This window comes from Lepidochelys olivacea (assembly GCF_965140295.1).
Source record: "Lepidochelys olivacea isolate rLepOli2 genome assembly, chromosome: 2".
Lineage (NCBI taxonomy): Eukaryota > Metazoa > Chordata > Testudines > Cheloniidae > Lepidochelys > Lepidochelys olivacea.
The window spans coordinates 16,066,679-16,081,320 of record NC_140412.1 but is presented as its reverse complement, the minus strand read 5'-3'; the positions used below and the strand labels follow the sequence as shown (position 1 = coordinate 16,081,320).

General features: G+C 39.8%; 1 protein-coding gene across 1 annotated transcript in view; it reads right to left on the bottom strand.

The window, feature by feature from the left end:
- Window positions 1–2,810: 2,810 nt before the first annotated feature.
- Window positions 2,811–14,642, bottom strand: part of NDRG1 (N-myc downstream regulated 1) — a 65,471-nt gene continuing 53,639 nt past the window's right edge. The window contains exons 10-16 of the mRNA XM_084618711.1: window positions 14,050–14,153; window positions 13,630–13,686; window positions 12,066–12,117; window positions 11,180–11,227; window positions 7,570–7,605; window positions 6,029–6,080; window positions 2,811–4,670 (exon numbers count right to left, since the gene is read on the bottom strand). Coding sequence (XP_084474837.1) covers window positions 4,405–4,670; window positions 6,029–6,080; window positions 7,570–7,605; window positions 11,180–11,227; window positions 12,066–12,117; window positions 13,630–13,686; window positions 14,050–14,153 — 615 coding nt within the window. The 3' untranslated portion in view covers window positions 2,811–4,404. The remainder of the gene's footprint in view (window positions 4,671–6,028; window positions 6,081–7,569; window positions 7,606–11,179; window positions 11,228–12,065; window positions 12,118–13,629; window positions 13,687–14,049; window positions 14,154–14,642) is intronic.

Genomic DNA, 14,642 nt, shown 5'->3' with positions numbered 1-14,642 from the left:
TCACCATAGAGGCCCTGAGCAGGTGGTCTCTTTATTGCAAGAGGGATTGGATAGCTTCCTGCTCGTCTTAAAGCCAAGCAGTTAATTTTTATTTAACAGGCAGACTACACTCCCTGGTAGGAGTGTTTACCCATTCCTGGAAGAGATGAGAGAAGGGCACAGTTGTACCCTTGTTTCATAGGATGGTTGGGCACACATTCATACTTAGGTTTTATAGACTGGTTATTAAAAAACAAGTCCAGCTCTTAGGGTCCATACTGTCTAATCACTGCTGCCTGAAATGCTGTTAGCGGGCTCAGGTACATTAATGATTTTTAAATCGTTTATACTTAGACCAGAGGGAGAAAAAAATGAGACCAAAATAAAGTCCGAGCAAAGCTGAAAATCCATCTGTTGAAAATCCTGATCCTTAAATCGCTCCCCATGTAAGGACAGTTGATTTATCCAACATGTATTGACTAAGCTCTCTTTATCCAACACAAACCTGTGCCCTTTGTCTGTTAACCTGCTTCAGTCCTCTCTACAGAACCTGCACACATTGAACTTGATCAATATTTCCTCAGCTCTCCTCTGTCAAACACTCGCTCTATGTATCTTTTTTGAACTCCACTGCTAACTAGAGCTTGCAGGGGCTGCTTCTCAGTGGAGTGTGAAGGTCATGGCTGTCCCAGGGAGAACGACTCCAATTCAGGCTTCATGTGACTTTTATGCCACTACACTGCAGAACAAAATGAGAGTTCTGCAGTAGACACTCAATGTCTAACATCCTGTGGCCTAGAAAAATACACAATTCTGATTAGTTTTAAAATGGAATTAGGTGTAGATTAGCTTAAGAACAGACCTAGGTTTTAGTTAACAGGAAGCTGTATTTGAGATATGTTCTGGACAGGTCTATTAATGGGACTGAGGAAAGTATAGTTCAGCACTCAAGACCATTGTCCTATTCCTGCAAAGGGGGGGTGGGGGGAAGAGAGACTAAGGGATCTTCTCCAGATCTCCACCAAGGGAATGCAAGTCTAGGCTCCTGTATTCCACTCCCAGCTTTACTCCCATGTGACCTTGGCCAAGTATTTTCTCTATTTATAATAAAGTGGCAATAACATCTCCCTCCCCCAGGGAGGTTGTGAAATTCAACTTCTGTGGAGCACTTGGTCACAGGACCTGAAATCCAAAGTATTAAATGATCTCACATCCTATGTAAAGTCCCCATTATGCCTACACATGGGAAAACAATCCTTGCACTGAACAGCTTACAGCAACAATGGGCAAGGGCAAAGAGGATCATAGAACGGGAAGGGACCTCCAGAGGTCATCTAGTCCAGTCTCCTGCACTCAAGGCAGGACTAAGTATTATCTAGACAAGGGGTGGGCAAACTACAGCTCAGGGGCCACATCCAGCCCTCAAGCACGAGCTGGGGAACAGTCTCAGGCTTGCCCCACTCTGGCACTCCAGTTGGGGAGCAGGCTTGCGGGCTCACCCCGCTCCACATGTACTGTGGCTCCACACAGCTCCTGGAAGCAGCAGCAGCAGCATGTCCCCACTCAGGCTCCTACATATAGGGGCAGCTAAGGGGCTCCATATGCTGTGCCTGCCCCAAGTGCCACCCCCACAGATCCCATTGGCTGGGAACCAGAGTAGAGCAAAAGAATCTTGCTTACAATACTCCTAATACATCCCAGAATGATGTTTGCTTTTTTTTTTTTTTTTTGCAACAGCATTACACTGTTGACTCATATCTAGCTTGTGATCCACTATGACCTCCAGATCCCTTTCTGCAGTACTGCTTCCTAGGCAGTCATTTCCCATTTTGTACATATGGAACTGATTGGATTTACTTCAGACAATTTCTCCAGATCATTTTGAATTTTAATCCTATCCTCCAAAGGATTTACAATCTCTCCCAGCTAGTGTATTCTGTGCCATTATCTAAATCATGAAGATATCAAACAGAAGCGGACCCAGAACCAATCCCTGCAGGACCCAACTTGTTATATGCTTTAAGCATTACTGAACCACTGATAACTAGTCTGTTGCTCTTGTACTATAGCCAGAATCAGGCCTGCTAGTTCACTAATGTATAATAGGGCTGGGCAGCCTGAAGGAGAGCCAGAATGAATTCTAGGAACATTAGAAAAATGAAAGGGAAGGAACAGAATCCAAGAAGAGAGTGATCTCTGATGCTGCATCCCTGCACTTCATGTTATCACTTTTCCAGATCCTGTCAGAATAGCTGGTAAGAACTTTGCTGCTCACTCTACCTCTAGGACTTTCATCTGTTCTTCCTCCAGGATGGTTCAGAAGAGGGTAGGATGCCTTAACCCTCCCACCCCAGTATAAAGTAGCATACCACAGTAAGGGGACTATATTTTTCAAAATGGACACCACCGTGGGCTGACCTGAGGCCACCCCTCTAGTGTGTGGAGCCAGCCCAAGCCCCCCTACCAGCCACCCACCTAGGGTTGACCTAGGCTAAGCCAGCCATCCCATGTAGATCTGGGGTTGTTGCTCCTCCCCCTGAATGTTCCTCCACACCCTACTAGTGGTTGCATCCCCCATTTTGCCAAAAAGTGACTGTCCCAGCTGAAACAGGATGTATAGTCACCCTACTGTGCAGGGATACTAAAAACACTTACTGGATGGCTTTAGAAAGTAGATACTATGCTCATGAAAATGTGAAGCAGTATGTCAGCTATGAGGGGCTAGACAGCAGGCAGGGTAAGCTAAGCCTGAGAGTTAAGGCATGTGGAAAGGATAAAGTGCAATCATCTCAAAAGATCTGTGCTCAGGATACAGGATTAAGACAAGACACTGCAAAGTTACAAATTTATTTGTTTTGAAATAAATACAAATAGTTCATTAAGAAAAACTTTTGATAGACTTTACACAATAGCTTTATTCTCTTTAATGTTTGTTCTTTCTACCAACCACCATGGAAACTCTGCACAAGAGTGTAAGTTAAGTCAATGTGGAGTAACCTAAATTGTGTTCTTCTGAACAAGAACTACCCAAAATATTTAAGTTTTACCACTTGCTATTTAACTACTCAGTTAAACTTTTCATAGCTACATAAGAATTGTGATGTAGCAAATGTATCAAAGCAAATGAAAGACTGTCCCAGTATGTATAGAAGAAAAACTGAACACTATGAAAACCTGTGGGTAGTAGAAAGGTGCCATACCCACTTACTTCCAAAAGAAGATAACCTGGAGATATCAGTAGGTTACACCAAGATGCAGAATCATGCATTGCTAAGTTTACAGTCACTAAATATTATGTTTATCAATTACAAAGTTGCCCCTCCCACTGCTGTGGAATACATTTCTCAGCACCAGCAAATTCAAAGTCAGAGGTTTTAGGAGCTAGTAATTAGTGACAGTTGAGTGCACAGTAATTACAAACCATCTCAGTTTTTCATCTTTCCTCAACAATTAACAGCTGTATCTGGCTTGGTTTACAGAATTCTGAGTTTTACAATTGTGCTGAATACACAAAAAACCTCAAACCCCAACAATTAAAAGCCATACAATGTGAAAGTAAAAACTGCTTCCACTGAGCAGTCATCATGGTCAAGTACAGCTGCTGTAAGTGTCAACTTTGCCACCAAGCTTTGCCACCAAGTTGTGAGCTCTTTGGTTCAAGGTCCCGCCAAAGAGAAAATATTAACCTGCTTTTAAAAGTTAAACTGGGTCTTGTTAAGCAGGTTTTAGGATCCAGGAGGGTGGGGGCAATAGGAACTAAATCTCAAAAAACCCCAAATACAAAAAACCTTGCCTATTTTAGTAGCATATTATTGTACTTAGGAAAAAACAGGTTCAAATACTAATTAGGAGGCCTATAAATGCACAAGTTTAATTTTTTCCTACTCTTTGAAATTAAACTATATACAATTTGAGTTTAGCTCCAGCTTCAACATGAGGCTGTACCATTTTTTTAAGTCAACCATAAAGCACTGCTTCCCCTCCACCAACAAAGCCTTAGGTTTGTTTTTTTTGTTTTGTTTTTTTAAACATGCCAGAAACTGGGTCACTTTATTTAGCCAAAGAAAACGAGATAAGTGGGCATATCGTAGCTTCAAAACTTTGTTTGAACAGGATGTTGGGTAAGTCTGGTTTGATTTTGAAATTTTCACAACCATGTAACTTTTGGCACGCAGCCCTTAAATTTTGGCATCAGTTGGAGGAGGGCACAATAGCAGCAACCATCTGTATTAAGTAATAAAAATAGAGCAATTGAGATGTTTGCTTTCTTTGGTCTCTTTCAAACTGGTAAACAGAGTTCATCTTACAGGAAAGCTTGATATTAATACCAGCTATGTGTTGCAATACACAGTGGGCAGTCATTAAAACTTTTACAGTTTCAAACTACATCCAGGTTTGTGTGTGTGGTTTTTTTTTTTTAGGTATTTAACAAGAAACTTCCATGGATTTGGGACTAGGTTGTTCAGTATTGCCTGCAGAGTTAGGAGTGAGCTCAATGCGTGCGTCTGGGTGGGTGCGGTTTCTGGACCCATCACCAGTATGGGATCTGCTCCTGGTACCCTCACCGGTATGGGACCTGCTTCTTGTTCCTTCCCCAGTGTGGGATCTGCTCCTCTGTCCCTCCAAAGATGTGACGCTGGAACCAGATGCTGTACGGGACCTCATAAGCCTGGTCATACTAGCTGAAGGCACTGAAAGAAGAGTCTTGTATTAGTGGATTTGTTTAGAATAATTCAGTGCATTTGAAAGCACGCCCTTGTCTTGAATTCCCAAGCTGACAGACTAAGGCCCTGATCCCGAACACACTTGTGCACATGCTTAATTGTACACATTTAAGTAGTCCCGCTGTTCATAATGCATGAAGTTAAACAGGGCTTCAGTAGAACAGTACATGTGGGAAATCAGGTACAAAACTGAACAAAAACAGGGACTAATTAACTTTAGATAGGCATTAAGAAAAAGACTGCCCTTCAATTCACGCACAAGTGTTTAAAGCAGACTAGTAATTTTATGCCAACAACGGACCTTTATTCTTCAATTCTAATATACACACTTCAAGTCACCTGTGTCTGATGGTTATTACAATGGAAGGGAATGTGTAATTTCTAAAGCGAAGTCATTTTAGACTCATACTACACGTATTATGCATGTCACAGCAGAGCTAATGTTGTATACAAAAGATGCTAACTCAAACATTCACAAGGAGGGGTTGAGTTTCCCCTTATTATTAAAATTCAGTTTAAATATCCATGCATTATGTGCACACAGGGGAGATGCACAGAAACCAAATACCAAATGTCTGCTTTGCAACCAAATTGTGCATGCATTTCTAATTGGGCAGACCGACCACCAGGGTCATATCTACCTGGTCTTTACACAGCCAGGTCAGATGTTTGCAAGTTTGTGCACTCCTGCTAAATGTGCAGCGATGACCCACAGTTGCATGTGGCGTTTGAATCAGGCTCTGAAATTATGGTTCAAATTATGCAAGAGATTCATTTCTCCAATACATGAAGCAAAAATGGAGAAAGGGGAATAAAAGGCAGTAAAGAGATTCTCAATAGCTCATGCTGCAACTCTCCCAGGAATGCTATGCAACAGCTCACACCGTTCAGGAGTCAACTTAGTTCAATTCATCTCTGCAGATTTAATATAGTAGCATGAGAATATTTCATTCTCTGTCTTCTAGTTGGAATGGAGCACTTTATTTAAGGGCATCTTTACAAGCTATGCAGCCAAACCACCTCAGGTGGCACCATGGCAAGTTATTACCAGTGAAGTACATACAATGGTCACAGTCAAGTCACACTGAGATAGCAGGGACAAGATAGGAGAACTACAGTATCTCAGGTATCACTGCATATATCACCTGTGGGCACCAATATTACTGATTGGACTAAGTCCTCATGCTACTCTGCTGTGGTCCACATGCCCTTTCCCTCAGACAGCAGATATTTTGTGGTGTAATCTAGGTTCTCACAAACAGGTTACTCTATTACCCCACTGTAGAACTTAATTATAGCTAGGCATTCTTTTAATACATACTTACTGTATCCCATTCCCTGAACAAAATATTTGAAAGCTTCTGCAAGCTTTGCAGGCTGTAAAAGGAAATGGAAACACATTGAGTACAGTAATTGTCAAATGAGAAACACTAGGATAAGTAGTCTTATTCTCCCCCTGGGCTCTACTCAATAGTGTTACACATATAAAGAATGAGTACACAACTGAGAAAATTCCCTAGGTCAGATTTTGTTCTCTCCTCCTCTGCCCTGCCACCCCTGTTATATACCTATTGTACATGAACATTACTGTACAGCATGTTAGTTCAGTCAATTCTCCAACTGACCTCCAACAGGCCCAAGTTTTGCTGATTTGCATAGTTTAATAGACTGCTACTACTCTTGAACTGCTGTGTGTATACACACAAATGTTTTCCTCTGCTACTGGGCAAAGCAGTGACTCAACAAACTGGGGTGACATTTTTAATTGAACTTATGCAACATTCTTTTGCACCCCAAATCTAGAGAATAATGGCTCTTCGGTTTAACTTTACATAAAATCAACAGGAGGATCAGAATAAGCTCTACATTGGTATTCAAGCTTCTTACTTAAGGTTTTGCCATTCTAAACAACTTTTAAAAAAACAAAACAAGGATGGAGTGTCTTCTTGCACCCCTCCCTGTCACTAATCACATTATACACCGCTAGCGCAATCTTGATCTCTTTTCAATTGTAGCTGTTTACAAATTCCAGTTTCTTCAGAGTAATTTCATACCTACATTTCAGAATGCCTCCATTTGGCTCAAACTAGAACAAAACGTATACCCTGCAAGTTAGTGTATAGGGTCAGCTTCTTTAGTGAATCGCCCTAAACAATAGTAGTGTACAAAGTCTGTTGTATGAGGAGCCTTGGAATTTATGTCTAAACAGATTTCAAAAACACTTGTGCATTCTACTAGACCAGATTAGTGCACGTAAGAACAGACTAGTTATTTCCTGCCTCCCATCCTGAACCAAACTATAAATAGCACAAATAACTAAATGTTTGACTTAATGATCGTTCAGAAGCAGTAATCCATGTTAGTTTAGTCAGTAAGCAAAAGGTAATGTCTATATTCCAAATACAAACCCTTACACAGTTAAGGCTTAATTAGTGGAAATATCCCATCCTACCCTTAAATTTTGTGCTTGGTTGATCTTTAAAGAAGAGAGATCAGGTGACAATGACATTACTACTCATGAATGATAGTCACTTAACACTTGGGAACAATGAATACCCTTCAGAATGGGGCCCCATTTGTCACATTCTGCAAAACAGACTAGTGTAATGAGTTTCAGAGTAGCAGCCGTGTTAGTCTGTATCCGTAAAAAGAAAAGGAGTACTTGTGACATCTTAGAGGCTAACAAATTTATTAGAGCATAAGCTTTCGTGAGCTACAGCTCACTTCATTGGATGCATCAGATGAAGTGAGCTGTAGCTCACGAAAGCTTAGAGACTAACAAATTTATTAGAGCATAAGGTGCCACAAGTACTCCTTTTCTTTTTACTGTCAGAAGCATTAGCAAGTTCAGTCAGTCAAATCATACCTGGGAAACTTGAGGGAGACCACCACAGTCTGCCATCTATAAGAAAGTAAAAAGGTAGGTCAGCACAGTACCAGAACAGGAGTTCCTTTGAGTTCAGAGATTGTACCAAAGAAATATATTCAAGGTTTGTGTATCTGGCACTTTGGAGACAGACATTTATTCTCATCACACAGATAGGAAAGCTTGAGTAGAAGGCAACAGGTAAGGCTTTTTATAAGGTAAACACCAGTTTCTTAATGCATTAGAAATCCAGATGGCCAGCGCTTACTGGATTTCAATGGTATGCCTTGGCTATGAACAGGAAGATGGCACACAGGTGAAGGAGGAAATACCCTTACAGGTGAGGGTATTAAAGTCAGCAGCAATGGCTGAGATGGTGGAGGACTCCAACAGGAGGTAGATTTGTTAAGGGAAGCAAGATCTGTGAAAGCAGTCAGACTGTCTACACATTTTTTGTAGCACTTAAGTTTTCTTGCTTGTCCACCCCTTCAAAAAAAAAAAAAAAAACAAAAAAAAACAACCACACCCCAAAAAACACAGGAACAGGAACATTTCAGTGAATGCTATGAACAGAAAGTCAAATTGTGAATTACAGGAAGCCTGCAGTCCTATCGGGGATTAGCTAGCAGTAAAACAAATCTTGCTAATGGTCTAGTTATAGGAACATAATTCATAACCTCAATCTCAAAGAGTGGTCATGTACAGAGGTCTCCAGCTGAACAATGACAGATGAGAATTTATGATTGCAGGGTGAGGGGGGCAGGAGAGGATTTAGACAGCTAAAATTCTCTATTAATGTTAGACCAATGCAACAAAACATTGAGAATCTATTGCTTTGACAATAGTACTGACTGCCTTCTTAATTATATCCTAGTATGGAATATGGCACGAACACCAAGTCTTGACTAGACACTTTCTATAAGAGATTAAATAAAAAAGTTCAGTACTGCAAACTACAGATGCACCCACTCCATGACTGAAGAGCAAATACTAGAAACAAGCTCTCTTCTCCCAAAACTCTTGATTTGGAAATCCACTGTGTCAAATAAAGGGAAACATTAAAAGCCACTTCTGATTCTGAGCTATGCTGGAAAGTAGCCCAGAGTAACAGAAAAGGCAGCCAGGTAGGACAGTGAATGAAAATCAGAACATTACATATTTATTCTACAGAGTGATTACAGCTTGTTTTGTTGTTGCAGGAAGAGAAGAATCTAAATAAAAATGAGTTTACTTTTGAAATCTTTATTGAAGTTTTTTTTGTAAAGATGGATTCAACACACACTATGTCAGTTGCAAAAGGTTTCAGACAAGGTCCAGGGGGTATTTGGGCCTGCATATTCATCTTTTAGAAGGAGCCTTCAGCTCTAATCAAGTTCTATAGGAGCAAAGAATGCGCTGCACTTCGCAGGAGTCAGAACCCTGAGGTTAACTGAACTATTTGAAATCTCCCAAATAAGTTTTGCTGAATTAAAGGGTCACTCCAGATGAACAGGTGCACTGTTTAATTATTTAGACCAATTCCTTTAGGATAAGGACATTCTATCAAATATCAGTTGAATGGGAAAGTTGAATGTTTCCTAGAGAGGGGCACTATCTAGCTAACAAGTCTGTCCATCTGCCAGTCAGAAAAAGCAATTAGAAAGTCTTAAAGGAGATAACTGAATTGGAGACAATGTCTATACTGCATGTTAGGGGAGGGCTTCCTCAGCTCGGTTACACATACTTCTGCTAGCTACCTCTCTTCAAGCTAGTAGAAGTATAAATAGCAGCATAATCATGGCAGCTCTGGAAATGGCAGTGGAGGCATTACTGAGCTATACCAAGTACAAACTCTGCTGCAACCAGCATTTATACTTGTGCTAGCTTGATGAGAGGTAGAGAGAGTACTTGTACACAAACAGGGGAATCCCAACCCTAACTCGCAGTGTTAACAGTCTAGGACGACTGAGGGCTTGTCTATGCTAATCTGCAGTTTGGACTTTAGGGGGAAGAGTTACAGCATGCAATAGATTGCTGTGCTGTAATGTTAATGCAAACTAGGTACCTTTCAGTTTGCATGTGCAGCGTCCACATAGAGCAATTACAATGCAGCACTTTGAGTGCAGTAATTCACAACCATGTAATGCAAATGTGGGGCAGGGCAGACAGTCTGAAACTTGTGCAGAAAACAAAGCAGAAAACTCTTTAGGTGGGGCAACCCAGCCACCCTGGACAATGGCCTGTGATATGATCATGATGAACATATTATGCAGTCAGTCACTATGCTACTTGCAGTATTCTTGAGCCCAGAATGTTTGTGGATGAGTCTGCTCACAGAAAGCGTGCAGACAAGAGAACAGAGCAACTGCACAATGTACATAGGTGCAACTATGGACCAGAACAAAACTAAATCCAATTTTAGGTTTATGAGCATCAAATACATTTAATCAGGCATGTCATTCCCTCAGTCAAAGTTAATATTATTTAACTAAGGTTTAGCTCATCTGTCCCCATTCTCTTCCCTCAAACCCTCTTTTGAGGTTTCAGGAGGTTTGTATGAACCAGAAGTCTTTAAACCACGATTTGAGGCCTTCAATAGCTCAGACATGGGTTAGGGGTTTGTTACAGGAGTGGGTGGGAGAGATTGTGGCATGCGTTGTGCAGGAGGTCAGACTAGATGATCATAATGGTCCCTTCTGACCTTAAAAAGGGTATGATTATGCCACTCCAAAATGACCATTCAACAGGTCAAAGTCAGGGTCTCAAACTTAGTAAAATTGATTTAAGTCTGTTTCTTTACATATGTAAAAGATTTAAATGGTTTTCATTCTACTTCTGGTCTAGCCTGGGCCTGACATAAGGCAATTAAGAGAAAGTTGTTGATCACTTGTGATCAAATAAATTCTACAAAGTGTCTGGCTACTGAAATCCAGAATGTTATTTGTGACTACTCCTTTGAGGCAAAAATATCCTATTAGCAGAAGCCTGACTAGTTCACTCTGCAGCAGCATTTTGCACTGACAATACAGTTTTACTTCATTAAATGACCCCCTCCTAATCCTGTCAAGTACCAGTTTTTAAAATCTATTATAGGATAAGTTTCTAACTATATAGCCAGTATCATCCTCTTCTTAATGGTTAGCTCAGGGTTTCAACCCCGAGGTTCTGTATATTGTCTGTGAGTCCACAGGTTAAAGACACTTTTGTCCGCAAGTTTAAATTACTGTATACATATGTTGTATAACTAAAATGGTCTTTAAATTTAAAACAAAAAAAGACCAACCCCTTCCCCCCCCCCAAAGGTGAAAAAGTGTGAGAGCCCACAGCTATTTCCCCTCCCTCCTAAGTCTGAAGCATGCAAACAAGTTCTCTCCAAATATTGTTTCTGCAACTGATCTGTTTTCTATCCTCCACTCCAGTAATGATTTCATTCACTAGTGCTGACTGCTCTGTGCTCAAGAACAAAAAACACACTTTCCCCAGTTAAAACTAATCTTACACAAATTTAGTATGTACTGGCATGTACCACACTGAGCTCATTTGTGCTCTCTAACTTGTGGTCTCACTTAAGACCAATGTGGTTGCATCATCGTAAAGCAAATATGTAATTTACGGTTCTTATTCCTATTACCTTTAGGAGTGTGGTCTTTGTTGGGTCCAGCTTAGAGTTGCACTCTACCTATATGGAAAAATAGCCGTGTTAGCATCTTATTTATTCTCATCTTCAAGACCATTAGTCTGAACTTATTAGTTCTTTGTGGTTCTCTCATCCAACTACTTTTTCCTTAAGTTAATTGCATTAATACCTTGTTCTCCAAAAGGGTTTGGCATACCCTAAATATTATACATCTTAGATTTTACCCCCTGTAGCTTTTCTAAAATATTATTCAAATTGTTCTAATAGTCTATTATTCCCACATGTACAAGCAAGTCCATTAGCAAGGAATTAGGAGAGTTTTGTGCTTCAAACACTGTAGTGGCAACAAACTGGGTCATGTGACTGGGGATCATGTGGTAGAATCCCAAATGGTAAGCAGCCATATGGCCAAAGAATAGACATACCCATTAAGGCACAATATTTTAAGTCAAGCAGCCATCTGAGGCTAGCTATATTGGCCAAAGCAACACACTGCTTCCAGAGTCACCAACTGCAAGACTCCATTTAACAGCAGAGAACATGCTACAATACTGGATTCAGATTCTCCTCTAAAGGAAACACATTTTTAGACCATTTTTCTCAACCAGCTCCTTCTATGCCTAAAGTACTGCTATGGCAACTGTCCCTAGAACAGTAGCCATTACATAATGGTATCCAGACAGAGGCTTAGACATCTAAGAACAGTGACTGCTCTGTCTTGAAAGGTCTGACAGGGAAGAGCTAACTGTGCTGGGTCAATAGCAGGAGACTTTCCTATATGGGTGAGATTTCTGCAATGCTGCTATAACTTCCCAGTTTACATACTGATTAATACAAAGGAAAAGAAGTCTCTTTATTATGAAAGTCTGACTATACATACCACAGCATCAACAGCAGGAGAACTGTCACCAACCACCAACAGTGAAGGGCATCTGGTGGGGGCGAGGGGGGGGGGGGGGTGGAGGGAAGAGATACAAGGCCATGGTTATGTCTATGCTCATTTCAACTTTCTCTGCCTCCACCCTGCTTTTCCCAAAATTCTCCTTTAGTATGATTGGAAGGATCCTGACCTGGTTAAGTGAGTAGAAGCAAGTTCTTGCATCTGATGTCCTAAAGATGTACCTGACTAGTTTTATTACTATTCCTGGAATCCTCTATATTAGTGAACAGCCATGTATTTTCTTCTACTTTTCTCCTGAATTCTTGTACATCTTCCCCTTTTTCCTACCACTTTTTTCTTAAGCATTTATCAGGGAAATGGTTATATTTTTTAAAAAGTGGAATGAGTTTGATTACAGAAGTTTAATGTTAAATTTAAAGTTTAAATGTTATCTTTCATTAACCTTATTTTTTCTACTAGCTAATGAGCAAGTTTGTCTTTTTATTCCCTCCCCACCCCAGTAAACAAAAGTTTTGTAAAAGCACTCATGCTTCTAGTGGTTATATATTATACATACTTATGTTCAAATTGCAAGGTGATTGTTTTCTTAAGTGGGGTAAGGCTTCAAATTAAGCCAATTACATCCACTTTCTAAGCAAAGCAGTTTAAACCCCTTAAACTCAGGTTTGCAAATCCATCATAGTTAAGAGTAAAAGCACCACCAGGCATCACCATCTTCTCCACTATTTAATCCCCACTTGAAGTACTACCCATCATGGACATGCTTCCCCTGTGACAAATTAACTGAACAGGCTGGGGAGGGGGAGAGATGAGTGACAACACATGCAAAGATTTAAATGCTTGCAATTGCTCCTCCCTTACGGCTAATTAAAGTTTTTAAACAGAATGCTATAGTCTGACCTCTTCACTGATTCAAGTTTGAGGATCACTTTACATCCAACTTGCTGAGACTGCAACTTTAGGAGGCACAACAAACTCTTCATGAAGGAAGTCATGATGTGCAGCAAGTTTTTAAACCCGAAATCCGAATTTTGAGACCCCTTTGTATCCATAAGCAGCAGCATGCATCTGCAATACTGAGCTGCCTTTTTATTATTATTATTAATTACTGAAGTGTACTGAAGCTTATTTCAATTAAAAACCTGGAATGTATATGCAAAAACACCCACCAATCATACCATTGCTTTAAGGCCTTTAACACACTGATATATTAAAGAGCAACTTGAGAGCGTCTCCTTGTGGCACACGATATTAAAACACTTAATAAAAGCATCCTGATTGGTTAATATGTTCACCAATTGTAACTGGTAAAATATTTGGTCAACCATTTTTATTTAAATATGAATATATTGTAAATAAAACAAGGAGTTCACATTCCTGTGGTTCTTTTGGGTAATGCTGATTGCTAATTTGGCTCCTGAACTGAGATTGAGTATCACTGCTCTAATGACTGTCCGTGACAGTATCCATGCCACCGATAGTTACTCAAATCTAGCACAGATTTAACGTTTTTCCAATTCATACAAACCAGTAATATACTTACTGTAGAGTAACAACATTTGTTCCAGGAACAGGACGCTCAATCTCAAGATCTCTTCGACTGAAGATTGAGAGAGAAAAAGCTTATTGATACATTGGGATTCAGGTATTCACGTGAATCTCTACACTTTTCCAAACACGAAAACATAAGTTACTTAAAGAAAAGTATATATCAACTGAGAGATACAGCTGAGCTTTCTTTAGATTTGTAGTTTTAGTTTAGTCAGCCCCTGAAGTTTAAAAAACAAAAACAATACACGCGGTAGTGTTAAGATGACCCTTTGATAGTGTTATGGTTTCCAATACACTCTAACAAAAGATCAAGCAGAATTGTATCTGCTGCATAAATTATATTTGCTTGTCCCTTGACTAATTGCTTAACAGATTTCACTGTAAAGACTAATTGGAGAACAAAGTATATTACCTGTTGTAGGAGTTGACAAAGAGATGAAGATTAGTTTGATTCATATCATGGACAATATGTTGGCGATAAGTCTGGATCAGATCATGGCTGTTATGAATCTCTTCCTAGATTAAAAATAGGATAATTTAATATTAAAATACTACTATGATAAGTGGCATTGTAGCATTGGTTAATTACAATTAAGACTTAATAAAACAAGCAAGACCCTTTAAGAAGCTTGTTACTTATTGGTGTTCTCAAACCATTGGTACCAGTATTTTTTTTTAGGGTTGAAGTTCTGCGAATTGTCTGAAAGTCAGTTCCAGACTTAAATATGTTGATGTATAGTTTTATTAATTCAAGGCACTTAATCTCATAACAGTGCATGGTTTGCAATTTGCTTGTGCAATGTTGATGATCAACCTGAAATACACATCCTTTCTAACAAACCAAAAGGATGCAAAGAAAAGTCACTGGAGAGATATATAGTATCAAGGAAATACAGTTAAAACTGCTAACACACTTCAGGATTAAGAGCCAGACTTTTAAAAACATTTAGTAATTATGTTCAGACCAAAACAGACGTTCACTAATTTGTCAGCTTTGAACATCTA